At 45.2% G+C, this 26,998-nt stretch overlaps 2 protein-coding genes across 5 annotated transcripts in view; both read left to right on the top strand.

Annotated features, from left to right (window-relative positions):
* Chek2 (checkpoint kinase 2) overlaps positions 1–16,194 on the top strand; it is a 33,749-nt gene extending 17,555 nt beyond the window's left edge. For 2 of the 4 annotated variants that reach the window (XM_052167867.1, XM_052167866.1), the window contains 8 exons: positions 2,524–2,585; positions 4,556–4,655; positions 7,195–7,281; positions 8,377–8,540; positions 8,760–8,875; positions 9,915–10,000; positions 14,214–14,318; positions 15,466–16,194. In XM_052167867.1, coding sequence (XP_052023827.1) covers positions 2,524–2,585; positions 4,556–4,655; positions 7,195–7,281; positions 8,377–8,540; positions 8,760–8,875; positions 9,915–10,000; positions 14,214–14,318; positions 15,466–15,552 — 807 coding nt within the window. In that variant the 3' untranslated portion in view covers positions 15,553–16,194. Of the gene's footprint in view, positions 1–2,523; positions 2,586–4,555; positions 4,656–7,194; positions 7,282–8,376; positions 8,541–8,759; positions 8,876–9,914; positions 10,001–14,213; positions 14,354–15,465 lie in introns of all 4 variants that reach the window. The other 2 variants (XM_052167868.1, XM_052167869.1) reach the window with 2 other exon arrangements.
* Positions 16,195–24,876: 8,682 nt separating this feature from the next.
* The window catches only part of Ttc28 (tetratricopeptide repeat domain 28), a 431,438-nt gene continuing 429,316 nt past the window's right edge, over positions 24,877–26,998 (top strand). The window contains exon 1 of the mRNA XM_052169038.1: positions 24,877–25,058. Coding sequence (XP_052024998.1) covers positions 24,975–25,058 — 84 coding nt within the window. The 5' untranslated portion in view covers positions 24,877–24,974. The remainder of the gene's footprint in view (positions 25,059–26,998) is intronic.

The raw sequence follows: 26,998 nt of genomic DNA, 5'->3' as shown, positions 1-26,998 counted from the left end.
TTGCAAAGAAAATGCGTTTTAGTGAGTTATATCTGAAATTTGGGTCCTTTTAAATAAATATCTTTTATTTGGAGTAATCCAGTTAAACCCATGGTGTCTGACAGATAAGAATCCCATTGCTGCATCTGATTCGTAGGTATGGGGAGCTGTGTTGGATATAAGTGGTCCTTACCTATTTTGTAAGGATGACTTTATATCTGTGGAAGTCACTGGGCCGTAGCTCACCAGTGTGATACTGGCTTCTCTTTGCTGGTTCTCTCAGTCTCTTCATTAGTTTATGAGAACTCATAATGCACACTGAGTAGGTGCTGGAGTTAAACTTGATCCACATCTTGCCAGAGTAACTAAGGATTTCTTCTTCTCTCTTTTAACCTCCAGTCAGAAGAATTTCTTTTCTCTCTCCCAGCTCCTCACTTCCCTCTAAGAGCTAGGTTTATTTATTCTAGATTACTGTGTTTGATACAATGTCTCCACAGCCTGTTTACAACTCAGTGGTTCCTAACCCTGGCACTCCTGGCCAGCCTTCCTGCTTGCCTGTCCCTGCCACAACTTCTTCTCTCTCCCCTCCTTTCCTTCCATGTTCTTTTTGCTTCCCTTTCCTTCTGCCTTTTCTCCCTCTCCTCAATCCCACTTCTTCCTTTTCTTTCTTTTTGTTGTTAGGAGACAGTCCTGCCTTGTGACCCTGGCAAGTCTGGGAATACTGAACCCACGTGACCCTTCTGTCTCCGCCTCTTGAGTGGAGTTTGTTTTTGTTCTTTTCTACAGGAACTGGCTGAATTGGCCAGGCTAGGCCCCATTCCTGGCTCAAGCAATCTTCCTGCCGCAGCCTACTGCTTTGCCCAGTTTTTTTGTTTCTTGTTTTTAAACACATTCACTGTTCGCAGAATGATTCAGGAGGAAGGAGCTTGCCTCCTAGCCTGACCATCTGAGTTTGATTCTTAGGACTCACATGGAGGAAGGAGAGAACCAATTCCCATAAGTTCTTCCCTGACCTCCACACATTCTCCATGGCATGCACAGATACAGACAGACAGACAGACACACATAATTAAACGAAGAACATGGCATACCTTCCAGTTATGTATCATCTCCCTAAAGATTTTACTGGTTACTTCAAGCTTTAAGATGAAAGTCTTTCTGGCTCAGCCGTTAAAAGCCCTGGATGCTCTTCCTATGGCCCTGAGTTCAAATCCCAGCAAGCACATGGTGGCTCGCGGCCATCCGTAAGGAGATCTGACGCTCTCCTATGGTGTGTCTGAAGACAGCTACAGTGTAATTAGATATAATAATAAATAAATCTTTAAAAAAAAGATGGAGTGCTCTTGAGAACTCAGCAGTGTTTTCCAAGTCCATGTTGGGAAGCTGTGGGTGCTCATTGACTGTCCTACAACAGTTCACTGTAGGAAGTCGGATGTGGAGAGCAACAGTTACAGGGAACCATGAAGAACTCGGCAGTGAGTCTCACCTCTTAAAATCTCAAACATGGAAGCCTAATAGGCTCTCTCTTTGAGTTTCTTGGGATCTGTCCTCCGTTCTGGTTTCTGTATTCCTGATAGATACTCAGTCTGTTTCTTACCTGCCACTGAGCTTGGATGTCAATTTTAAACACAAGGATGCTTTCTAAGTGGAAAATTGTAATGCTAAGTCTGTATTCTAGAGAATCTAAACCTGTTCTCTGCCCACAGTGCTGTGGGTCCTGCAGAGATGATAAACTATGAACCATGCTTCAAAGGTCTTAGACAATGAGAGGATTCTTTTTTTTTTTCTTGGTTTTTCAAGACAGGGTTTCTCTGTGTGGCACTGGCTGTCCTGGAACTCACTCTGTAGACCAGACTAGCCTCGAACTCAGAAATCCTCCCGTCTCTGCCTCTCAAATGCTGGGATTAAAGGCATGAGCCACCACTGGCTAATGAGAGAATCTTACCATATAGTTACCATTCTCCATGATTCCAGTGCTGGAGCTCCAGGAATCTGGTATCTGGGAGTACAATTGGGTTTCCTCCCTAGTCTTCTTTGTTATTGAGACAGGGTCTCTTGTTGCCCAGGCTATCCTTGAACTCGCTTTATAGCTGAGGCTGGCCTTGAATTCTTGATTTTCCTTCTTTGCCCTCCCAAGTGTTGGGATTACAAAACAGCTCCATGGTCTCTGATCTTGTGTCCTGTTGAGGAAAGGGACTTCACTCCTATGCTGGGATTGAATTTCAGATCTCAGGCCTGCTATGAAATTACCCCGCCTCCTTTTGATGAATGAGGAGGAAGTCTGGGAAAACCTACTGCCATGCCTAGGCAGGCTCCTGTGCAGTCATGAATTACTCCTTACTGACACTGTGTGATGATGAGTTTCTTGTGTGAGTTCTCAGTGAGGAGTCAGTTACATTCCATTCTGCCTTCTCCTGCGCTTCACTCAGCAGCATCCCCAGACAAGGACCCGGTGCCGGCTCTTCGTCCTCCTGATACCTTGGGTTCTGTGTTTGAAGGTTTCCTTTCTGGAGTTTCTCAATTCTCCTTTCTTCTCTCTTATAGCCGTGCATCATCAAGATTAAAGATGTTTTTGATGTGGAAGATTATTATATTGTTCTGGAACTGTAAGTAGTAACATTTAAATTCATGTTTCCATGTGTGATTTATAAGACAGTAAAGAATTGAATGTAACTTAGCCGGGAGGTGGTGGCATACCCCTTTAACCCCGGTGTTTAGGAGGCAGAGGCAGGCCAATGTCTGTGAGTTTGATTTTATTGTTGTTGTTTAGCTCAGAGGGATTAAGTAGCTTACCCAAAGACCTACAGCTATGAAGAATTGAACTGGGGTTCAGACCCCAGTTGTCTGGTGCAGCTTGGGAGTCTATTTTCTCTCCACTAGCATGTAGGAACAATGTGGGAATGCAATTCTGTGGGCCTCTCTCCAGCTTCTGGAATCAGATCTTTATTTTATCTTTTGTTTTCAAGATAGTTTTCCTGTGTAGCCCTGGCAGTCCTAGAACTCTCTCTGTAGACTAGGCTGGCTTCTAAGTCAGAGATGGGATTAAAGGTGTGTGCCAACGCTGTCTTGCTAGAATCAGATTTCTAAAGGTTCCCAAAGAAGTCTCCATTGCTTACTATGTTGTAGTAGTTATTAATAAAAATGAGTACTGCTCCGCCAGGCCTCTGCACTACTCCTTCCAAGTATCTGGTAAAGCATGATTCTTGAACTTGAATAGTTAACCAAATAGATTTATGTATATAAAACTTCCAATTACATAATGCCAATTTACAATGATAAAGTATTATCCCAATATTTCTAACCTCTCCAAAACACCAGAAATACATCTGAAGCCATCTGGATATCCGTGTCTCCTTCTGTCCCCAGCCTCCCTCCTTCTCTTAGCTCCTCCTCCTCCCTCCCCTCCAATCACTGGCCTCTCACTGCCTCAGTGTGAATAGATAGGAAATATCTTGCAACACTGTGTATCCCATCTTTCCGTCTTTTCATACTGGGGCATCCGATTGTGGACCAGGCTTATGAGATCATCAACTCGTTACAAGATTTACATTTGTTTATTTTTAGCCATGTGTCTGTGCAAGTGTGCACGTATACCCCATAGAGGTCAGACGTGGGCTTCTGTCTCCCAAGTTGGAGTTACAGGAGCTTGTGAGTTGGACATGGGTGCTGGGAACTGAACTCTGGTCTTCTGTGAGAGGCATGAGAGAAATCAGGACACAGCCCTCCGAGGTGTGGTTGAGGAGCAGGTTTTTATTATGCATTTCAGGGAGAGCACAGGCAGAGGTGGCTGAAAGATTCCAGAGCAGGGCATCGAGACTGAACCTGGCTGTGAGAGGAGGGGGAGGGGAGGGGAGGGGAGCCAGTGCACTGAGAGGAGAGGGGGCTAAGAGAGCTCATGGCTGGAATGGCAGGGCTAGAGGGGAATGAGAAACTGGGGGGAGGGAGCTCATGAGCAGGAGAAGAGGGTAGGGGTGAGGAGGAAGGAGCTGTGCTGAGCCAAAGCACTTTGAGAGTGACTAGAGTGAGCCTGAGACCAGCTGGTGCTCTGGTATGCTGACAGCCTCTCCTTGTGAGTTTCTTTGTCCTACCTATTTCCCCAGCCCTCAAGAAGATGACTTACATATCTGTTTATTTATGTATGATTTTTATTTATTTTTGGTGTTTGGAGACAAGGTTTCTCTTTGTAGCCTGACTGAGCTGGAACTCACTTTGTAGACTAGACTGGACCATCTTAAGGGCAGAGAGCAGCCTGCCTCTGCCTCCCAAGTGCACCTCACCATCGCCTGGCGTATTTGTTTTGAGAAGGCCTCTTGTATGTCTGGCTGGCCTGGGGCTTTGAGCTCTACCTGAGTGCTGGTGTTAAAGCCGTGCTCTGTGCTCTACCCTGCCCAGCCAAGATCATTAATTTTAAAAGTGATGTCAAGACTGAGAAAAATGGAGGTGCAGACCAGGGCCTCTGACATGGGACAAGTGCTCAAACCCTGCCCCTCCCCCGTTTTTATTTTTCTGGGCAAGATGAGTTTATTTTATTGGTGCTGTCTGTGCATCCAGGGATGAAGGTCCTGTTCTGTTTCAGGATGGAAGGAGGAGAACTGTTTGACCGGGTGGTGGGGAACAAACGCTTGAAAGAAGCCACCTGCAAACTCTATTTCTACCAGATGCTTTTAGCTGTACAGGTAAGAGAAGCCCTCTGGTGTCAGGCGAAGGCCCAGGGACTGAGGTCCTGTGTTTGCTGCTCTGTTCTAGGCACAAAAGGACAAACATTCCTTCCCTCTGTAGCTCAGATGATCAAGCTCTTGCCACACAGCACACATACAGCACACATACAGCACTTACACACACTTGCCACCACCACATACACTCTTACACACATGCTCTCAACATACACTCACAACACTCACACACATATCCACACACACTCAGAACACACTCTCACACAGATACACATACCACAAACACTACATACACACTCACAGCACAATCACACACACACACCACACACACACATGTTCATACACTCACACATGTAGACACACACACTACACACAGTACCCACATGCAGACACATACACCACACACAGTACACACACTCATATACACACACCGCACACATAAAACACATATAACATACACTTCCCTCTCTCTCACTCTCTGTCTGAAACATTCACACACTCACACAACATTTCCTGTATTCCTGGTAATTACCTATAGTCCTTTGTAAGCTTTTTTTTTTTGAGATAGGATCTCATAGCATAGGCTGATCTTAACTTCACTCAGTAGTCGACTTGGCTTTGAGCTTGGCTCTTCCTGCTTGTATTTTCCAAGTGCTTAGAGTACAGGCATGCACCACCACGCTTGGCTTCATAGTTCACTTCAAAAAATTTTTTTACTGAGGCTGGAGAGATGCATCAGCAGTTAAGAACACTGACTGCTCTTCTAAAGGTCCTGAGTTCAAATCCCAGCAACCATATAGTGGCTCACAACCATCCGTAATGAGATCTGAGACCCTCTTTTAGAGTATCTGAAGACAGCTACAGTGTACTTACATATAATAAATAAATAAATCTTTAAAAAAAAGATTTTACTTATTTATTTTATTTATATGAGCACACTGTAGCTGTCTTCAGACACACCAGAAGAGGGCATCAGATCCTGCTATAGATAGTTGTGAGCTACCATGTGGATGCTGGGAATTGAACTAAGAACCTCTAGAAGAGCAGCCAGTGCTCTAAACCACTGCACCATCTCTCCAGCCCTTATAGTTCACTTTTAATGATGGCTGTCATGTGCACAGGATTTGATTCGTCATCAACTTATTATTTCCTTGTATACTGACCAACAACAATAAATTGTACATAGATCTGTAGATGTACGACATCTACACTAAAGAATTGGTATTTTGTCTATTTTCATTTTTGCATTCTGTTTCTAACAAGAGAATTTTAAAGTACTAAAGCTAGTCTTTGTACCTAGGAATAGATCAGTAGTTTAGTTTTTGGTTATTTTTGATGTTTACAGCATTGGGGATTGAGTGTAGTTCATGCTAGGCAAGTCCCATAGCTTCTTCTTTCAGAGTTTCTCTGTTTTGTGTGTGTGTAAGTGTGTGGGAGAATGTGTGTGAAAGAGTGTGTGAGTGTATGTGTGTGGGACTGTATATGAGTGTGTGAGAGAGTGAAAGTGTGTGTGAGAGTGTGTGTGAGACTGTGTATATGAGAGACAGTGTGAGAGTGTGTGTGAGAGTATGTGTGAGAGTGAGTGTGAGTATGTGAGAGTGAAGAGTGTGAGTATGTGTGAGAGAGTGAGTGTGTGTGAGAGTATTATGTGTGTGAGAGAGTATGCGCGCACGCATGTGTGTGTGTGTGAAAGAGACAGTGTGTGTATATGAGAGACTGAGTGTGTGTGTGAGAGCGAGTGTGTGTGTGTGAGTGAAGAGTGTGAGTGTGAGAGTGTGTATGTGTGAGTGAGTATATATGTGTGTGAGAGAGAGTGTGAGTGAGTGAGAGAGAGAGAGTGTGCATGTGGGAGAGAGAGTGTGTGTGTTAGAGGACAACCTGGAGAAGTCATTTCTCTTTCCATTCTGTGCTCTTTGGGGCTTGAGGTTGTCAGGTTTGGTGGCAAGTACCTTTAAAATATTCTTAGGGATTGAATAACCAAATGTATACTTTTCATGGAATTCCTATGATATGTTATCATTTATTTAAATGTTTATTGAAACAGACACTGTGCCTGTTTGAGGGGATTTTTGTTTTCTGGCATTGTGAAACATAAAGTTTACCCTTTTTTTTTTTTTAAAGAAAGTGTTTTTTTGTTTTGTTGTTGTTTTTTTAAGATTTATTTATTTACTATATGTAAGTACACTGTAGCTGTCTTCAGACACCAGAAGAGGGCTTCAGATCTCTTTATGGATGGTTGTGAGCCACCATGTGGCTGCTGGGATTTGAACTCATGACCTTTCAAAGAGCAGTCAGTGTTCTTACCTACTGAGCCATCTCTCCAGCTTCAAAGTTTACCATTCTAAGCCGCTCTTTTCATTTTTATGTGTTTTAAAGGTTTTTTTGTAACATAAATTTTTAAGTGCTCAGGCTTGGTCCAGCTCTGACTTTTAGGGCACTGGTGCATCATACAGCTTAATATTGCCCAAGCTGAGTTATCTGTTGGTGACTGTCTCCTTACCTGTGTACATATAAACTAACAGTCCTGCCTGTTTTTGTACAGTACCTTCACGAAAATGGGATCATACATCGGGACTTAAAGCCGGAGAATGTTCTTCTATCATCTCAGGAAGAGGATTGTCTTATCAAGGTGACAACGCCTAACCTCTCTGTGGCCACATAGAGGCCATATATTTCTGTTCAAACTGCCTTTTATTTTCTTACGTTAAAAAAGTAGGAATATCAAAAGGTTGAGAATCTCACTTCCCAATCCTACCAGTTATTATTGAGACAGCCCAGTGTTCCACCTATCTAATGGTCAGTTACTGAACTCCAGAGCATACAAGCCACTTCTGTGTTCAGAGGGAGGGAAGAGGGTCTAAACGGACCATTGAATCATGGATCACCTTTCCTCCTGAGCCTAGCTTCACTCTAGAATCTCTTGGTACAATCACAAGACAAAAAAATCAAGAAGACTCCAAAACAATAAAACTTGAGGGTGACAACAGGTACATTTCTGAACCCCACAAGCTCTCCAGATGTTGCACAGTGTTGTGAAATTTAAGTCTTGGGTGCATAAATATTAGTGTCCTATGTGTTTGTGGCAGGGGTCATACAATTTTCATAAGGTTATAATGATCGTAGGTAAATTGTTTCTCAGGTTCCTAAGCCCAGGGATTTTTTTCTTTCCTTCTTTCTTTCTTTCTTTTTTTTCTTTCTTTCTTTCTTTCTTTCTTTCTTTCTTTCTTTCTTTCTTTCTTTCTTTCTTTCTCTTTCTTTCTCTCTCTCTCTTTCTTTCCTTCCTTCCTTCCTTTCTTTCTTTCTTTCTTTCTTTCTTTCTTTCTTTCTTTCTTTCTTTCTTTCTTTCTTTCTTTCTTTCTTTCTTTCTTTCTTTCTTTCTTTCTTTCTTTCTTTCTTTCTTTCTTTCTTCTTTCTTTCCTTTTTTTGGTTTTTTAGAGAGGGTTTCCGTTATAGCCCTGGCTGTCTTGGAACTCACGCTGTAGACCAGGTTGGCCTTGAACTCAGAAATCTGCCTGCCTCTGCCTCCCAGACTGCTGGGGTTACAGGCATGCGCCACCACCACCTGGCGGGATTTTCTTCTAAGCAAAATTACTTTGCGAATACATTAAATTGTACATTTTGGGTTAATGGCGGGTGTCTATGACAGGTAATCCAGTTTCCGTGTCTCTTGGGATGATGGGCTATGATAATGTTTGGATTTCATTTGTTTTGTTTATAATTATAGATCACTGATTTTGGGCAGTCCAAGATCTTGGGGGAGACCTCCCTGATGAAAACGTTATGTGGTACGCCCACTTATCTGGCTCCTGAGGTTCTTGTCTCCAACGGGACTGCTGGGTACAGCCGTGCTGTGGACTGCTGGAGCTTAGGAGTTATTCTCTTCATCTGGTAAGAGACATTTTCGTGGCTTCACGGTCTGGTTGGATGAGGTCGGACGAAACTACCTGTGTCTGGGTAGAGAGCTCCTGTCTGACTCGGGTCATCTTTTTGATCCTTGACTTAAGATTGAAAAGCTGGTTTTTCTCAATGCTGAGAAGAAGCCTGTGTATCCCATGCTACTGAGAATGCCACTTGACTTTTTTCCTTTCTTTCTCTACCAATATTAAGCCTAAGTGGGTATCCACCTTTCTCTGAGCATAAGACCCAAGTGTCACTGAAGGATCAGATCACCAGTGGAAAGTACAACTTTATTCCTGAAGTCTGGACAGATGTCTCAGAGAAGGGTATGGATACAAAAGGGTCACAGACGCGTGGTTTACTGATTGACATGTGGGTGTCCTGTTGGTGGGAGTTTCTCCTCAGACTGCTGTTTCTCTCCCATCTGATCATTCTGTTGCTTTGCACCATTTGGCAGGAAGAGGACATGAGTAAGAGCCTGGGCTTCACAGCCTGAGTCTAAGTCTTAGCTCTGCTACTTGTCAGTTGTGTGCCCTTGGGCAAGGTAGTCAAATGTTTTTGAGTCTCTATTTTCTCTGTTTGTAAACAAGTGGTCAGTAACTCTGACATTAAAGGATTTGCGTGAGGTTTTATATAACATAGTCAAGGGTCTGCTCCCCCATTCAAGTGCGCAAAACAGCGTCTAATAACAAATGGTTTGAGTAAACAGAATGTAAGAGCCCAGTGTCATCGGTTATCTTGTTTTATAATTAAAAAGTGCAACCTTGCAACTCCCAGGACAAAAGGTGTGTAAAACCAAGTGTCTAAAACATAACCTAGGTGATTATATTTACTATCAGGGATTTAAGGGAGAATATTGCTGCAGCATGCAGGCCAGCCTTTGGTTGTTGCTTGCCTGTGAGGTAGTGACTTATTTTGACTTGCTTATGGGGAGCCCCTCTCTGGTCTCTCACCATCAAGCATAGGGATGCAGAGTTCCTGATGCCTTGTGAGTATCTCACAACTGGGTGGAAGTTCAGTTTATTGTTTTTCTGTTTTGTTTTGTTTTTTTGTTTTGTTTTGTTTTTTTGAGACAGGGTTTCTCTGTTCGGAAGTTCAGTTTAAATTTGCCTGAACTTGAGCAAGAAAAGGAACAGGAAAGGTTATGATGTCCGAGCAGAGAGAGATGGGGTACATCCTCATTCTCAAGGTCCCAATCTCCTGTATTTAGAGAGGGAGGTGCTTGGAGGGCTTTCTCCATGAAATCAGCTGGTTCCATGCTGCTCTCCTGTCTGGCTGGTGGTCTGTAGTTCTGGCATAGTTTAATAATGCAGGTGGAATGTATTTATTCTTTTTATTGTGATTTCCCCAATTCTGCTGCTTTAGCTCTGGACCTTGTCAAGAAACTATTGGTTGTGGATCCAAAGGCTAGGCTTACCACAGAGGAAGCCTTAAATCATCCATGGCTTCAGGTGGGTACGAGGCAGCTCCTTTTTGCCTAAAATTCAGGGGAGCCCCGCACACTGCTTAGGTGAGATGAGTGTGAGTGTCTCACCTGGTCTCTGTGTCATGGGTTCATTAGGTAAAGTGTGTTTGCGATTTTTTTTTTTAATCAGTACACACATGCATGTGGAAGAGGGAAAGGGAGGAGGGGAGGGAGAGATGGGGAATGGGAGAAGAGAAGGTGAATGAGTGTGTGTGTGTGTGTGTGCGTGTGTGTGTGTGTGTTGGGTGTCACCTCTTTCCATGCAGCTCCTGGCCCACTCATGTTGGGTTCTGGTTCCATTTGCCCTGAGACTGCAGTGCGGCTGAGAGCTTCGTCTTCCTCAGTTCCCAGCTCTCTCCCTTTCTACCCCTCCTCTGCCCAGTGGAGCAGACTGTGCTGTGGTCCAGCTATTTTTTACCTTTAATCAAGAAAACTGGATCGGATCCAGGAACCCAGTTCCTGAGGGAACCCAGCCACTTCCTGAGCCATAGCCTGAGGTGGCTATGTTTTAAAGGGTCCCAGTTGTTCCGGTGAGCAAGCATGTCCTTAGCGCAGGCTGTCACCTGCACCCTTTTAGAGTGTGTGACATCTCTATTCCCTGTTGCATTGAGTTTTTTTTTTTTTTTTTTTTTTTTTTTTTTTTATGCCAGGCTCACTCAAAGCCTGCTGTCAGTGTACGAGTGTCTGTAAGTTTGGGAGATTAATCGTTGGCTTGGAATTAATCAGCTGGAGCATCCAGCAGCTTCTCCAGTAGATGTCTGATTCTACTCTTCATCTTGTCCACACTTTGCTGTGAACTTCCTTATGGCCTCCGTTTCCTGTGGGGCTGGGTGATGTCGCTAGGTAGCTGGAGCTCCCCTGTTCGTGGTTCTCTGTTCTGGGAACACCTTGAAAAATCCCTGCTGTCCATATGGTACTCTGGAAGATTGTCCCCTTTCTGTCTTGCAAGCTTCAACACCTAAGTTTTGGTCAGACGAGCTCAGGTCAAGAACAACAAATCCTTAAAAGAAGGAGGGCAACTGGCCCTGAGGGGGTGTCTCCTCACCAGGTCCAGCACAAAATCTGACGACCCCAGTTTGATCCCCATGATCTACATAGTGGAGGAAAGAAACGACTCCTGAAAGTCTTCCTCTGATTCTACACACACATATAAGATAAATGAAAAATGCAATAAAATATTTTTTTAAAGGAGGAGGGTGGGGAGGGGGGAAGGGAGAGATATATGTGTTTTGGTTGTTGCCCTGGAAACATGATTCTCCTCCCAGAAGAAATCTTCCCATGATTTAATGTTTACTAGACCACACAGATCTGAAAGCAGCAAGGGCCTTGGAGACTAGGAGTTTGGAAACAAAGGTGTCTTTGCATGTGAGGATTTAACTTTGATGAAAGGAGAAGCCCACCCTTTGGCTCTTGTCACATGCCTTAATAGGGCAGCTTCTGGGAACCATACGGAGGCAGACACACTGCGTTGGCTTTCTGTATTAGCTTTGGGGAAAAAAAAAAAAAGCACGATCTGGCCAGTCAGGCCTAGCAACGGGTTTGTGTTTGCCTGAGAGGCATGAGTCAGTGCAGCCCATTTTGCTTGAACTTCTTGTCTCAAAAAAAAAAAAAATCTGTTTTTCACAAGGAATTAGAGCTGAAGCTCAGCTCTCCGTCACTTTTGATAAAATAGAAGAATCCTTCTGCTTGCCTTTCGAGGGACTTGTAACTTATTATCTTCAGAAGGTAGACTACTCACAGGTTTACAGAAATCTTGCTACTTGTTCTCATCTTGAGATGCTTTCTTTCTTTCTTTCTTTTTTTTTTTTTTTAAGATTTATTTATTTATTCTATGTATATGAGCACACTGTAACTGTGGATGGTTGTGAGCCATGATGTGGCTGCTGGGAATTGAACTCAGGACCTTTATTCACTCCATGCCCTGCTCGATCCAGCCCAAACATTTATTTGTTATTATATGTAAGTACACTGTAGCTGTCTTCAGACACACCAGAAGGGGCATCAGATCTTGTTAAGAATGGTTGTGAACCACCGTGTGGTTGCTGGGATTTGAACTTAGCACCTTCAGAAGAGCAGTCAGTGCTCTTAACCACTGAGTCATTTCACCTGCCCGAGATGCTTTTTTCATGTTCCTTTTGACCTGTTGCTTGTGAATATGATGCAGACAGATGCCACAGGTCATTGCGGCCCATGGATTGTGACTATAATGCCCATCAATGCTTGTGAATATGTTGTAGTCAGATGCCACAGGCCATGAATGGCCCCACCAGACAGTGTCCAGAAGAATGATGTTCGAGCTTATTAGGTTTCTATTAGCTATGACACACCTAGATAAATCAAGTCGGAAGGAGAAAAAGTTTATTTTGTTAATGTTTATAGGGGAGGCTAGTCCTTGATTGATATGAGAAACCAGAGGAAGAAGCTCCAGGGAGTCAAGGCTCAGTGGATAAAGTACTTGTCCTACAATGTGAAGAACTAAGATATTGGGGGTGCGGACTCCCCTGCAGCTCATAAGCCAGTTAGATTGACTGTATGTGGTGGTGAGCAACAAGAGACTCTTCTTAAACAAGATGGAAGGAGAGGGCCAACACCCAAAGTTGACCTCTGACCTCTACATGCATGCTACAGCATGCTGGGGAGACTTGGAAGATTTGTTTTTTTAATTTTGTGTATGTATATGTGTGTTTGTGTGCTCGTATACCTAGGAGTTCCAACCTGAGCACACACACAAAGATTTTTAAAGAAGGAGGAGGAGGATTTCCTTCTAGGGCATCTCCCAATAATATAACTTCTTCCCAGTGGCCTCTGCTCTTGAGGCTCCACCTCTTCCCTGTAGCACTGAATACACAGGACTGGCAACGCTTACCTAATTCACAGAGGCATTCGTGTTGGTTTTATTCATGCATTCATGCATTTCCCTTCAGAGCACAGTTAATGAGTTCAGATTTGGAACACTGTTAGGCCCGAGATATAAAGAGCAGAGCAATATACATGAATGTGCATATGAGCTTGGTGCTGTCTAGACAGGCACTCTGTGAGCCGCTTGGAGTAACCAGTAAGACAAGGAAGTAGGTGCTGGCTCACACAAAATCACTTGTGTTGGGAGCCTTTCATCCTGGATGCCGTGGTAGAGGTAGAAAAATACAGAGAGAAAGCACACAGGGTGTCTGTAGTCTGTGGACACCATTCTTGTCCTGTTACTGTGGTAACCACAGTACTAAAGGACTGAACCCCTTAGAGAGGAGACTTTATTTCACTTTATACTTCCACATTAGAGTCCCTCACTGAGGAAAGTCAAGGTAGGAGGGAACGCAAGGCAAGATCCTGAAGCAGAAACTGTAGAGGAATGGTACTTACTGGCATGCTCTCTGTGGCTTGCTTCCCCGATATAACCTAGGACTACCAGCCTAGGAATGGCACCACCTACAGTGGGCATTTTCATCCTCCCGCCTCAATCATTAATCAAGGAAGTCCCCCCAACCTATATGCCTACTGGTAATCTGATGGAAGCCTTGCCTTTCCAAGGTGATCCTAGCTTGTATCAAGTTGACAAAGTGTAAATGAGAATGGCTTCAGAGGCACAAAAATTTACCTTCCTATGCCTCCTGGGTGCTCCTAGTGTATGCAGTCTTTTTTGTTTGTTTGTTTGTTTGGTTGGTTTGGTTCTGTTTTTGCTTTTTAAAGATTTCTTTTTCTGGTCATAGTTTTCCTTCCTTCCTTCCTTCCTTCCTTCCTTCCTTCCTTCCTTCCTTCCTTCCTTCCTTCCTTCCTTCCTTCCTTCCTTCCTTCCTTCCTTCCTTCCTTTCTTTCTTTCTTTCTTTCTTTCTTTCTTTCTTTCTTTCTTTCTTTGTGTCAGGGAGGGAGAGGTCTGGTTCTGTGAGGGCTCAGGCACAGTGTCAGCCTTGTGTTCAGGTCTTCTGACTAGTGTTCCCCACAGCATGCTTCTGGTTCTGGACTATAGCTGGGGTCTGGGTCTCTGGTTAATTAAGAGCTCATGTCCCTTGAGTTTGACGTACCTGATTGAGCACTGGCTGTTCTGAGAAGGCAGAGGTGAGCAGCCATGTCCCTTCTTCGTTAGGAAACTTCAGCAAAGGTATGAGGCTTGCTGTCAGGAAGGTCGCCTTGGGCATTTCCCTGTTACTCTGGGAGCTTGCTTCTCCTCATATGCAGCCTATTTATGCCTTTGGATTTCTTCTCAGGATGAGTACATGAAGAAAAAATTTCAGGATCTACTGGTGAAGGAAAAGAACTTTGTGACCCTCGACCCGGCTCCCGCCCTGGCTCCTGCCCTGGCTCCCGCCCAGGTATTCTGATGACTGAACTTTCCGTGGAGAGGCAGGTGCTCAACATTTAAAAAAAGGTTTATTAGCAGGCTCAGTGACACATACATATGTCAGCTCTTAGAAGGCTGAGGCAGGGCATTGAATCTCAACAGAGGCAGGAGGATTGGGAGTCATAGGCCAGGTTATTTGCATAATATAAGGTAGTAGACTGACTACTTGCTGGCCATACTTGGGATTGAACCTGGGGCTTTTTGCTGCTTATGCAAGTCCTCCAGCGCCAGCCAGTGTTTTGTTTTGTTATGTTCCTGCAACCCTAGAAGATTTAGTAATGCAGGACGTGTTATCGAATGACTTGGAACATTAGATAGGGGTTGTCAATCTAATGGAAGATGGAAGAGCCCGTTAGAGGCACGAATTTAAGTTTTTGGAGAAATGTAAAACTTGGGTAAGTCTATGATGGTTTCTGTTTTAAACTTTTTTTGTTAGTGAGTAAAAGTTTTATTTCACTGTGGTCTTCTTGTGGCAATTTCTTGATTGCAGTTTTATTATTTTCAAGTTCTTTGTAAGTATAAGCGAGTCTGTTTATTCCTGTCCTGTTTGGTCAGTGATCTTGCTCCTTTTTCCTCACAGTTCTTTCTTGATTGTATGAATAGGAAAACTTTAGGTATCAGGAGACAGTAGCCCAGAAAAGCTGTTGGTTCTGCCTGCTGTCCACATTCGGATATTCTTCTGCCTCCGGTGGAATCATTTCCTGAGGAACTCATCTCAAGTTGGAGGCATTCTAAATAAACAGTACATTGAATGATTCCAGCCAGTGTGGCACAGTAGAATGTGTGAGCTCCCTGGTAACCCCGTGGGCGCTGGGAGCTCTGGGCTGCCTTCATCATGCCTCATCCAGAATTTTGCTAGACAGGGGAAAGATCCAGTTTGAACTTGCTTTTGTGTCACTGTAAGGCTTTAAAAAAAAATGTGGCTGTCCATCCATTAACGGTTAGAAATCGCCAGGGAGAGTTGCTAGGCATCTTCATTCCAGAGGTGTGTGAGGAGGATTCAGTTGTCATGGCAACCAGCCATTTCCATGAAATGTTCCCAGTTGAGTGAACTACGAGGAGCTTTGATAGCAGCTGCGCTTTCCTCTTGGACACTTCTCCTTTTGCTTTATTTCCAGGCTTCCGGTCAAAAGAGGCCCCTGGAGCTGGAGGTGGAGGGTGCAGAGAGCACAAAACGCCAGGCTGTGTGTGGGGCTGTGTTATGAGCTTTGAACGGGAAAGAAATCTGCTCCTTCCATACTGTGATCATCTTCTCCACCTCGAAGTCTTTTTTTTTTTTTAAGACTATGTTTTTTTTGTTTTTTTTTTAAGTATAGTGATGTTGCACACCTTTAATCCCAGCACTTGGGAGGCAGAGGCAGGTGGATTTCTGAGTTCAAGGCCAGCCTGTCTACAGAGTGACTTCAAGACAGCCAGAGCTACACAGAAAAACCCTGTCTCAAAAAAAAAAAAAAAAAAAAAAAAGAAAAAGAAAAAGAAAGAAAGAAAGAAAGAAAGAAAAAAGTATAGTCTATATTTTAATAGATGGAAACAATTGCTTTTTCATCACTGATACACACAATTAAAAACATTGTGGAAATTGGTTTCTGGGCTTAATGTTTCATGACTTGCACTTTAGATGAATACCTTTTGGTTTTCTTTTTCTTTTTAAGAAAGAATTTTAGGGTGTTGTGTTGAAAGATGGTTTAGTGATTAAGAGCAGTCCTCTAAAGGACTGCAGTTCAGTTCCCAGCATCTCTGTAACTACATTTCTGGATCTGATGCCCTCCCCTGGCCTCTCTGGTCACCCACACACGAGTTCATGTACAAAGACACACATAGAAATTAAAAAGAATATTTTAAGACAATGTTGATAGTTATTGTGACTTTTTATCTGGATCCCCACATTGCCAGTCTGCCATTTCAGGATGTCACTCTAGTTTTAGGGTTATCTGTCTAAATTCAAATCCTAAAAATCCCTTAGAAGATCTGAGTTTCACTGGCCATGGTAATCTACACCTTTAATACCAGCACTCTAGAGGCAGAGAAATGTTTTGAGTTGACTTTGAGGCCTTCCTGGTCTTTAGAGCAAGTTTTAGGACAGCCAGGGTACACAGAGAAACAATCTCTCTCTCTCTCTCTCTCTCTCTCTCTCTCTCATGCACAAGCAGAAGCACACAGACTCAGTCCCTTAGAAAGAAAAGGACATGGTGATGTTGGGTGATTTGTAGTGGCTGGCTGCCAAGGACCCCATGGAGCTACTTGTATTGTGGGCCAGTCTGAAATTCACATCCCTAAGGTCCCATGGGTTCTCACACTTCTATAATTCATCCCAGACCTCGAGAAGCAGAAGAAACAAGACATTGAGTTTGAGGGCAGCCGGAGCTGTATAGTGAGACTTTTACCTTAAAGAACAGGTGAAACAAAGAAATGATGCTCAGGGGCTGGAGAGATGGCTCAGCGGTTAAGAGCACTGACTGCTGTTCCAGAGGTCCTGAGTTCAAATCCCAGCAACCACATGGTGGCTCACAACCATCTGTAATGAGATCTGACTCCCTCTTGGAGTGTTTGAAGATAGCTACAGTGTACTTACATATAATATAATAAATAAATCTTTAAAAAAAAAAAAGAAATGATGCTCAGTCCTCTGCAGTTTACATCTCTGAACTCTTGGGGCTACATTAAGTCCAGATATTGATTACCCCCAATTTTTTAGGCAGGCTTCTTTAAATTAGGTCCTCTAGCCATCCTTGTGTTAGACATGTAGTAAGGTGGGAATTAGAGACATCTCTCTAGTGTTTAAGAGCATTGGTTGCCACGTTGCTGCTGAGGGCCATGTCTGGGTCTGTGGTCATGTAGTAGCAGGGGCCTGTTGATTTCTTGACTCATTACCACTATAGACCATGCGGACCTCCCTGATCTGGGCTGCCACTTGGGACCTTATAGATGTCCAAGGGCTGTGCAGAGCTGACCACGCCTCACTGGCTACAGTACTCTGGAAAGCTGATCCCATCTCTCACTGGCCGTAGCTATCAGGAGAACAGGACTTTCACCTTGCAGGGGCAGCACAGAGCTGGCCCTGGTGTTGGTGGTGGTTGGGGACAAAGATAAGCTGGCCCCACTGGCATGGATGCAGTGGAGATGCCTTCTCCCACCCCTCAACACCTGAGGCAGTCAGGAGAGCTGGCCTTGTTCCTCACCTGGGCAACAGCCCTGAGGGAATGAGAGTGGGAGAGCTGGCCCCGCCCCTCACAGCCTGCTGCTCTATTGGGTGATTTAGCAGGATAGTTTGCCCTGATGGTGCAGATATGAGAGAATTGGCAGGCTAACCATCTCAGGAACCACCCAGATCCAGGGCTTTGAGTTGGCCCACCCCCAAATCTAACTCATCTATGAAGAATTATGCTCAGTCTTGTACAGTTTGCATCTGAGCATGTGAAAGGGATGGTCCTGCAGATCCAAAGGTACAAGATTTCCATGATCCAGGCCAACAACAGGATAACTGGGAGGAAGCCTGTGAGGAACCAATATTAATAGCATAGCAGAAGCCAGAGATCTCAAACCAGATCAATGACTAAATGCAATGAACATTTGCAAGGTGTGTGGACAAGAGGGTATACTGTGGGACATACTGTGACACACTAGAGTGTCCACAGCAATATGCTTTGCATGGTGTGTGAGTGTGTGTGATATTTTTCTTTTGTGGGGAAGTTGCAGAGGAAGAGTGTGGATATGAAGGGATGGGGAGATGAGTGGGGTTGGGGTGTGGGTGCATGATGTGAAACTCACAAAAAGTCAATAAAAAGTGTTTAAAAAAAAAAACATTGGCTGCTCTTTTAAGAGGACCTGAGTTCAATTCTCAACATCCATATGGTGACTCAAAGCTAACTTAGCTGCATGGTGGTGGCACATGCCTTTAATCCTAGCACTTGGGAGGCAGCTGCAGGTGGGTCTGAATTTGAGGCCAGCCTTGTCTACAGAGTTAGTTCCAGTTCAGACAGAACTGAGAAACCCTGTCTCCATAAACCAAAAACTAAACCAAACCAAACAAACTGTAACTCCATCTTAAGTTGAACTCATCTTAAGTTTGAGGTATTTTAAATTAAAAATTTAATAATTCCAATAATACACAACAGAGTGTGTGCTATATGAGCTCCTCTGGCAACCCCATGGTTGGCTGGGAGTTCTAGGGCCTTGATGGGTTTGTTCCCGGGTTTCAACACCAATGAAGGGGTCATAAAAAGAAAGGGGTTTAGAGAGTGTGGCACAGCAGTATGGGGGAAGGGGGTGCCTAGGCAGGCCCATGCCCAGGCACCTCTTCCCCCTGAGGGACTACATGCACACAGACATGGTATAGAATAGAGTTTATTCAGGGCAGAGGATGGGAGTTAGAGAGAGAGAGAGAGAGAGAGAGAGGAGAGGGAGAGAGAGAGAGAGAGAGAGAGAGAGAGAGAGAGAGAGAGAGAGAGAGAGAGAGAGAGAGAAAAGAGTAGAGAAGTGGAGGAGGCCAGCCATGACTACATGGAGAGAGGCGGGAGGGGAGGAGAGCCCAAGAGGGGCAGAGAGATGAGTGCCAAGAAGCAAGAGCGATGAGAAAGAGAGAGAGAGAGAAGGGACAAGTAGCCCCTTTTATAGTGGGCCAGGTCTATGGGATGGGGCATACCTGGCTGTTGCAAGGTAAGTGGGGGGTGGAGCTTAGACAGAATACTAATAGGCCTCAATACCCTCTTGGTTTTTTGGGCACTATGCATGCAAGTGGAACATAGATATACATACAGAAACACCCATTCATATAAAATTAGGAGGAGGAGAAGAAGAAGAGGAAGAAGAAAGGAGTCACCAGAGGTTTTTTTTTTGTTTGTTTGTTTGTTTTAACTGTAAATGAACGTACTTTGTCTTATTTTAAGTCATACTAAGGGGCGTTGACTTGCACCAACAGAGTCATAAGAGACAATCAAAGAATCATAATATCTAAAAGAAATTTTTTTTCAAGATAGCGTTTCTCTGGGTAGCCTTGGCTCTCCTTGAACTCAGAGATCCAAACTGCCTCTGGCTCCCGAGTGCTGGGATTAAAGGGGTAAGCCACCCCCTCCTGGCTTAATTCTTTTTTTCTATTTTATTTTTATTTTATGTAGGTGAGTATTGCCTGCCTGTATGTACAGGAAAGAGGGCACTGGGCCCTCTAGAACTGGAGTACAGATAATTGTGAAGCATGTGGGATCTGAACCCAAGTTCTCAGCAAAAGCAGGAGGTGTGCATAAGCCCTGTGTCTTTAGGACTCTTTACATCTCCATGAAATTGAACTGCTTAAAGTAACAAAAGCTTCTTACATACCCTAAGGCTGGCTGTTGTGACAGTCCTTTGATGCTTAGCAGCTGAAACATTGTTGGTTACCTGCACTTTACCATGTAAAAAGTGGAATTTGTAGCTGGGCAGTGGTGGCGCATGCCTGTAATCCCAGCACTCTGGGAGGCAGAGGCAGTCAAATTTCTGAGTTCGAGGCCAGCCTGGTCTACAGAGTGAGTTCCAGGACAGCCAGGGCTATACAGAGAAACCCTGTCTCCAAAAAAACAAATCAAAAAAAAAAAAAAGTGGAATTTGTTTCAAGAGTTCACAGAACACCTGCAGGGCAATTCTGTTACCAACTTCTGTTTGTTTCTGACCCACTGTAACTTTGCTAATTGATGACAGCCCACACTGTAGCTTATTGGCTAAGCTCTCTATTGAACACTATGCTTCAGAAACTCTACCAGGAGAGGGCATTCAAGTGCAAACAGTTGTTCCTGTGAATGGCAGTGGGTAGTTTCCCTTGGGTGGCTGTTCTGAAGTTCGGCTGGTCCAGTGCTAAGGACAAATGTGTATTGAGCTGGCTTGAATATTTAATGCAATGGTAAGGAAGACAAGAGAGAGGGTGCAAAGACTGCATTCGGGGTTCTGTAGGTATGAGAAGCTAGGGGAAGGGAAGTCCTGGCGCTGGGGACGTTTAGGGTAGGGGGTGGTGGTGAGAAGAGCCAAGAAGAACCCAGGTAATTGTTAGACTGGGAGAACCAAGGGCCAGCATGCACTTTGATGCTCATAGACACCGGGAAGAGACCTGAGTTTGTTTTGGGCCTGACACTGGGAACCTTTTTCTTCCGGAAATGGGTTCCTCTGTGGAAAGAACTGCACAGACTGAAGACTCAAAGCATATTTGACAGACAATTTGATCCAGGGAGACAAGACCCAAGGTGCAGCTATGATTGAGACATCATCCCAGGAGTGCGCAGGACTCAGTTACATGATCAGGAATACTCTTGTTTACTAGGTTGTCGAGGAAAGACGCGACATGACCAGGTTCTTCTCTGCAGCGCTTTATTCAGGACCTTGCTTTTCTTTTCCAACATGGGGCCACCAACTGTCTTTTGCTGCCCTTATATATCCCAGCAGCCCTCGCTTAGGGGCTTGTCGCATTGTGATAGGAGAACTAAGGTGCACCTCATTAGCATACCAGTGCTGAGTCACTGTGTGGTCGTACCACGCATGCGCCAGAATTGTTTACCAGGACTAAATTTTTCCTGCTGGCGCCATCTCGCAATGGCGCTGGATAAAGTGGCTTCCCACATCTCCTCCTGTTTTATTTTATTGATGCCGTCCCTTGCTGGGGCTAATCCGGTTGCCAGGAAGGTGGTAACCAACGACCCCTGTCTTAGGCCATCTCAGTCCCTACTTGGCCCTACCCATCAAAGGGTTACCTTATCGCCCACCGGGCCCCATGTCTTAGGTTGGTCCAAGCATTGAGAAGTTGCCCATCTTGGGGTGTCGTTGCAAGTTAGTTGGTTTGAGGCATACCCTGGGGCGAAGGCAAGCCAGATAGAAACATCCTCATTAGAGTCCATGGCTACGAGCGGTTAGTAGACCATGGCTTTATGTGCAATTTGTTCTCGTCTGACGCGACAGAAGCACCATAAACAAATAAAGGCTGCTAAGCACATAAGGGCGGCCATGGCTAATATCCCTGCCCACTCCTTGACCCAGGAAAAGGCTTTGGACAGGGAGTGGTATGGGCCAGGATTTTGCTATGGCCCAAAGTGTGAACTTCTCTGTCATCCCTAGGGGGGGACGAAGTATCAGGATCAACATCCATGAGTACTGAAGTCTCAGCATCCTCTCCGCTCTCTTGGAGTTTCACTTTCTGCGTCAGTCGCTCCGGCACCCAAATGGGATCGTTCCGGTCCTGTGGGAAAACACAAACAGCTCCCCTAGATCTCGTCATGACAGGACCTGGGCCAAACCATTGATTGGACAATATATCTTTCCATTTTACCATTTCGGTTGATTGAGGGCACTGAAGCGAATGTCGCTCAGCTGTGGACCGATTTTGTGAGTCCAGATTTAAAAAATTTAGGGTGAAGAGGGCAAGTGCTATGCGGTCCTTAGGGGTGCGACCATAGCCTATTCCCCCTTTTTGTTTTTCAAGACACTCTTTTAGGGTGCAATGTGCACGTTCAACGATCCCTTGACCCTGTGGATTATACGGTAGGCCATGAGACAAAGCAACTTGCATTTGGCTGCAAAATGAGGTAAAGGAACTAGCAGTATAGGCAGGTCCATTATCAGTCTTTAATGTGGCTGGTTTACCCCAAGCTGCCCAGGCTTCTAGGCAGTGGGTAGTAACATTAGTAGTCTTTTCTGCACTGAGTGGAGTGGCCTGAATGGTACCAGAGCAAGTGTCCACGACACATGGACAAACTTGAGTTTCCCAAATTCTGCATAATGTGTCACATCCATTTGCCATAACTATAAAGGGTGGTGATAGCGTGTCCCGTCCTCGCACTCCATGACCGGGAGGGCTAGATTTAATTCCCTGCATGCGGACTTCCATGTATCAGGACAGAATGAACGGTCCTCCATGTATCAGGACAGAATGAACCTTTAACGGAAGGCTTTTCCTCTCTATATGGAGGAGGGGCAGACTGTATCGGTTTGTTGCCACCTTTTTTTGTTTTTGTAACTAAATTAGCTTGCTGGCTACGGCGCCTATTGTACTCAAAAGCCTCCTAGGCTATCTTGTTCTGACCTATCATCAGAGCTAAAAATTTCCAGGGAGGGATATAAGCAAATTTCCCTCCCCTTGTGCTTCCCTTTTCTTTTAGATCTGTTTGTTTCACTTTCTCTTTCTGACTGGCTTTCCCGATGTTCCTGCAAGGCCTTATTCCCTTGTTTCTTTGCCTCCTCACAGTTTTTGTCCTCTAGACACGCTCTAACCAGCCTCCAAATGGGCCGCATGTATGGTTTAAGGTTCTTTTTCTCCCATGCCCTGTCAAGATCTTTACCAAGTTTATCCCATGAGGCAACAGATAGGTTACCAGAAACAGCGAACCATGGGGCCGTCGCTTCTCAGGATTCTATGAAATACTGCAGATTCTTTTGGCTAAGCTTAATCCCCCTGGTGTTTAACAACTCTTTTAGCGCCACAAATATCGGGTGGCTGGTAGAATTTCCCATCCTGTGGCCGTGTTTACCTACACACGCGTTAGCACAGGTGTCTCGCGCCACTCTTTTATACACGCATTCTTCTGGGGTCTCGTGACACCCACAGAGCAGGAACAATATCAGTGCTGCAACTGCCACAGTGGGTGCCAGTATTGCGAGCAACAGATAGTGTTCCATACGCTCTAGCTTGTCATCGGGCCGGCGAACTTTATCGTCACCTCTCTGGTGAACTTTATCATCCCTACTTACCCAGGGAACTTACCGGTACCGCTCCTGACGCTGAGAGTTCTGAACCGTTCCCCATACGGGCCACCAACTGTCGGCCCCTAACTCGACCAGCGAGGAAAGATGCGACATGACCAGGTTCTTCTCTGCAGCGCTTTATTCAGGACCTTGCTTTTCTTCTCCAACATGGGGCCACCAACTGTCTTTTGCCGCCCTTATATATACCAGCAGCCCTCGCTTAGGGGCGTGTTGCATTGTGATAGGAGAACTAAGATGCACCTCATTAGCATTCAGTACTGAGTCACTGTGTGGTCATACCATGCATGTGCCAGAGTTGTTTATCAGGACTAAATTTTTCCTGCCAGCGCCATCTCGCAAAGGCGCTGGATAAAGTGGCTTCCCACACTAGGTTAAGTTCCTGTCACTTGTATCTGATAAAGATGAGAGGAACAAACAAGTATGTAAGGATTCCAAGAGTAACCCAGCAGTGGTGCATGTATGGTGCATGCTATGAGGTAGTTTGAGGCCAGTCAGGTCTACACAGCAAGTTCCAGGCCATCCACATTTACAACGTGGGGGGAAAAGTTCCAAGAGATTCTTTAGCAGTGGGGGAAGTGTTCTCTGTTCTTGTTTTTTCTCTTAGTTTTTGTATTTTTAAAGAGGTTTGTGGCAAACAGATTTGTGAAGAATGATTGAGTGAACTCTGCCCTGCTAATTACACAGAGTTTGAAAACCGAACCCCTTTCATTAATTTCTTGCTTCTTTTGGACTTTTGAAGGATATAGCAGAAACTATATCTTCCAGCTGGGAAGGCCTATTTTGTGCCAGGTATTATGCATACATTATTTATTACTATTTCTTTTTAATGGACTATGGTGGTTTTTTGTATGTGTTTATGTATGAAGGTGTCTGGTTATCTTGGTACTGGAATTACAGATAGTTGTTGAGTTGCCATGTGTGTGCTGGGAATTGAACTCTGGTCTGCTGGAAAAGCAGCCAGTGTTCTTTAGCGCTGAGTCATCTATCCCTTCGGCCTCTGTGCATGCATTATTGGCCACCATCGGTCATCCCCAAGAAAAAGGCCAGGCCAGGCCTATGAAGTATTACACCCACACGTTGAACATTGGGGAAACGAATGCTCTCTTGACTTCCTGACAAGTTCATGTTTTTTGTTTGTTTTGTTTTTCGAGACAAGTTTCTCTGTGATATTGTCGGATCTCATGAGCTCTGCTTACCTCTGTCTCCCAAGTGCTGGGATTAAAAGTGTGCACCACCATCTCACGACATATACTCACAGTTTTTTAAAAAAATATTTTAATAATTTTACGTGCGTTGGTGTTATGTCCGCATACATATGTGTGTGAGGGTGTCAGGTTTCCTGGAACTGGAGTTTCAATTGTGTGTTGTCATATGGGTGCTGGGAAATTGAACCTCTGAGCCATCTCTCCAGCTCCAAGTTCATAGTTTTTAAGGAGATGCGGCCTTTTCCAGGGATCCTTCGGTTCTTAAGTGATCGAAACCCAAGGTCTGGCCTCCAGAGAGCCACCCAGTGAGGACTAGTCCTTGGATGCAGGAGGTGGGCTTCTGAAGATTCGATCCTAGCTGGACAAGGGAGGGCACTGGCACGGGCCTTGGAAGTCAGCGTTCGCCGAGTCACCTACACAGGCGCGCCTTCACCCGCCCCGGCCCCGCGTGGTGCCCTCCGGGTGGTCCGCAGTGCGTTGGGCGGCCGTGCAGAGCTGGGAACAGCTAGCGACCCGCTCGGGGAGGGCTCAGGCCGTGAACGCACTTGCGCGGTGCGAGCTGACTCGGCGCGCGCGTGCGCGTGCGCGGTGAGGGCGGGGGCGCTCGGCGGCGCGCGGCACGGCAGGAACATGGCGCGCGGGAGCGGTGCGCGCGCCTAGCTGGCGGGACCGTTAGCTCTAGGCAGACGCCGACGGGCCCCGCGGGGATGGAACAGCCGCTGCCTCTGGCGCCCGAGCCGGCCTCGGCGCGGAGCCGCAGGCGGCGGGAGCCGGAGTCTCCGCCGGCGCCGGTGAGTGTGAGCGGGGCGCGGGCCAGGAGACTTTCTTTGTGAAACTCTGTCGGTGCGAGCCGGGCCGGGCCTCGGCGGCCGACGATGACCTGCAAGGCGGGGGGCCCTCCGCTCGTCAGGGTTCGAGCCTCGCAGCGAAGCATTAGGCAGCCCCTGTGCATAATCTGCCTGCCTGCCTGCCTCAGTTTCCACGGCTGGGTGCTTGGAATGCATTGGGCACCTAATGCCCCGCACCGCCTCTTCTTCGACCCCGCCCCCTCGGAGCGGGACGGGGTTGGGGCGCGGGGCGGGGACATCCGAGTCCACTGGGGCTGTAGCTTGCAGCTGCAGGGAGGCTTGGGGGTCGCCATCCCAGGTGTGGTTGCTAGGGAGTGGGCTTTCTGTCCCTAGGAGGCAAGAAGGTTGATGGTGTCTCACCACCGACAGGTACTGGAGAGCTTTAGGTCCACCTGGGCTTCCAAGTGTTTGGGTGTGTCTCAGAGGAGAGATGCTAAGCAAAATGGACTTTTCCTGGCTGGAGTAGTGCAGCCTTTCTCCCTCTACTCTGTGGTGTGTTTTCAAGTCACTGACTAGCCGGAGTATAAGTAATAATCTGGAGCCACACACTGCACCAAAAGACACATGCACAAAGTTGGTTTCCCAAAGAGAAGGAAAATTTGAATTTTTTGCAAGCCCTTGAAGTTGTGACTGGGGGAGTCTGGCGAGCTGTAAAGCATCCCGTAAGCAGACAACTTCCCCTGCATTGGTGCCTAGCATGTAGTAGATGTTCAGTATGTAGTTGTAGGACTGGATGACCCTGGGGTTGCAATTTAGGAGCCCTTGAGACACTTCAGATATCTTGTGAGATAAATATCTGTTAGTCTTAACTTCAAATGATTTTTCTCAACACCCAGGTTAACTTTTGTCACTATAATGTGATATTACCAGTGTGTTTCAGTAAAAAATAGGGGTATATGTTGATTTGTATAAAGGATCAGATCTGTATATCCTGGCTCAATTAAAGTTAATTCAGAGGATCAGGGAGATAGATGTCTCCGTTGGCTAACATATCTGAGCACCCGAGTTGGATTCCCTGGCACTCACATAGTAGGATAGAATGGACTCTGGCGAGTTGTCTTCAGGACCCCCCCCCCCCCCCCCGGCCAGGTGCACAACACACACACATACACACAGAACAATAAAATTAAAAAAAAATGAAATATGAATTTTAAAAATGCACCATTTTTTTTAAATCTTCATTTAAAAACTTTAGTCTTCTAGGATTTTGTTTTTCCATGTAAACGTTTACATTTTCTTAACAAAATTTGAAAACTAATTTTTATGTAAATGAGTGTTTTGTTTACATGGATGTACTTGTGGCAGAGGTAGAAAGGTCGTCGGATCCCTTCTGGAGTTACGTATGGTTATGAGCCACGAAGTCGGTGCTGAGAGCAGGACCCTGGCCCTTTGCAAGAGCAGCTAATGCTCTGAACCCGAGTCACCTCATCGCCAATATTTATGTTTCCGTCACTCAAGGCCAGGTTATTATTTATTCAGGAAAGTTGGCTTTTGTATACTTCCCCTCCAATACAACAATTGTTTGAGGCTATGGATTTTCTCCCTTCATGTTGTTGAATTTCATTTAATTGATTTAGCTTCAATAGGGTCTTTCAGTAATAGAGAATTCAAGTGTAAGAAAGGACTGTTACAGGTGGAATTGAGCCTGGAGGAGAAAAATGGAAAAGTAAAGGGGTGTAATCTCCAGATGTGTTGTTTTATAACTTCTAGGGGTATTTTCTTTCTTTTTCTTTTTCTTTTTCTTTTTTTCTTTTTCTTTTCTTTCTTTTTTTTGTTTTGTTTTTTTGTTTGTTTGTTTGTTTTGTTTTTTTGAGGCAGGGTTTCTCTGTATAGCCCTAGATGTCCTGGAACTCACTCTGTAGACCAGGCTGGCTTCAAACTCA

The sequence above is a fragment of the Apodemus sylvaticus genome, chromosome 22, assembly GCF_947179515.1.
Source record: "Apodemus sylvaticus chromosome 22, mApoSyl1.1, whole genome shotgun sequence".
Lineage (NCBI taxonomy): Eukaryota > Metazoa > Chordata > Mammalia > Rodentia > Muridae > Apodemus > Apodemus sylvaticus.
This window is presented reverse-complemented; position numbering and strand designations above follow the sequence as displayed.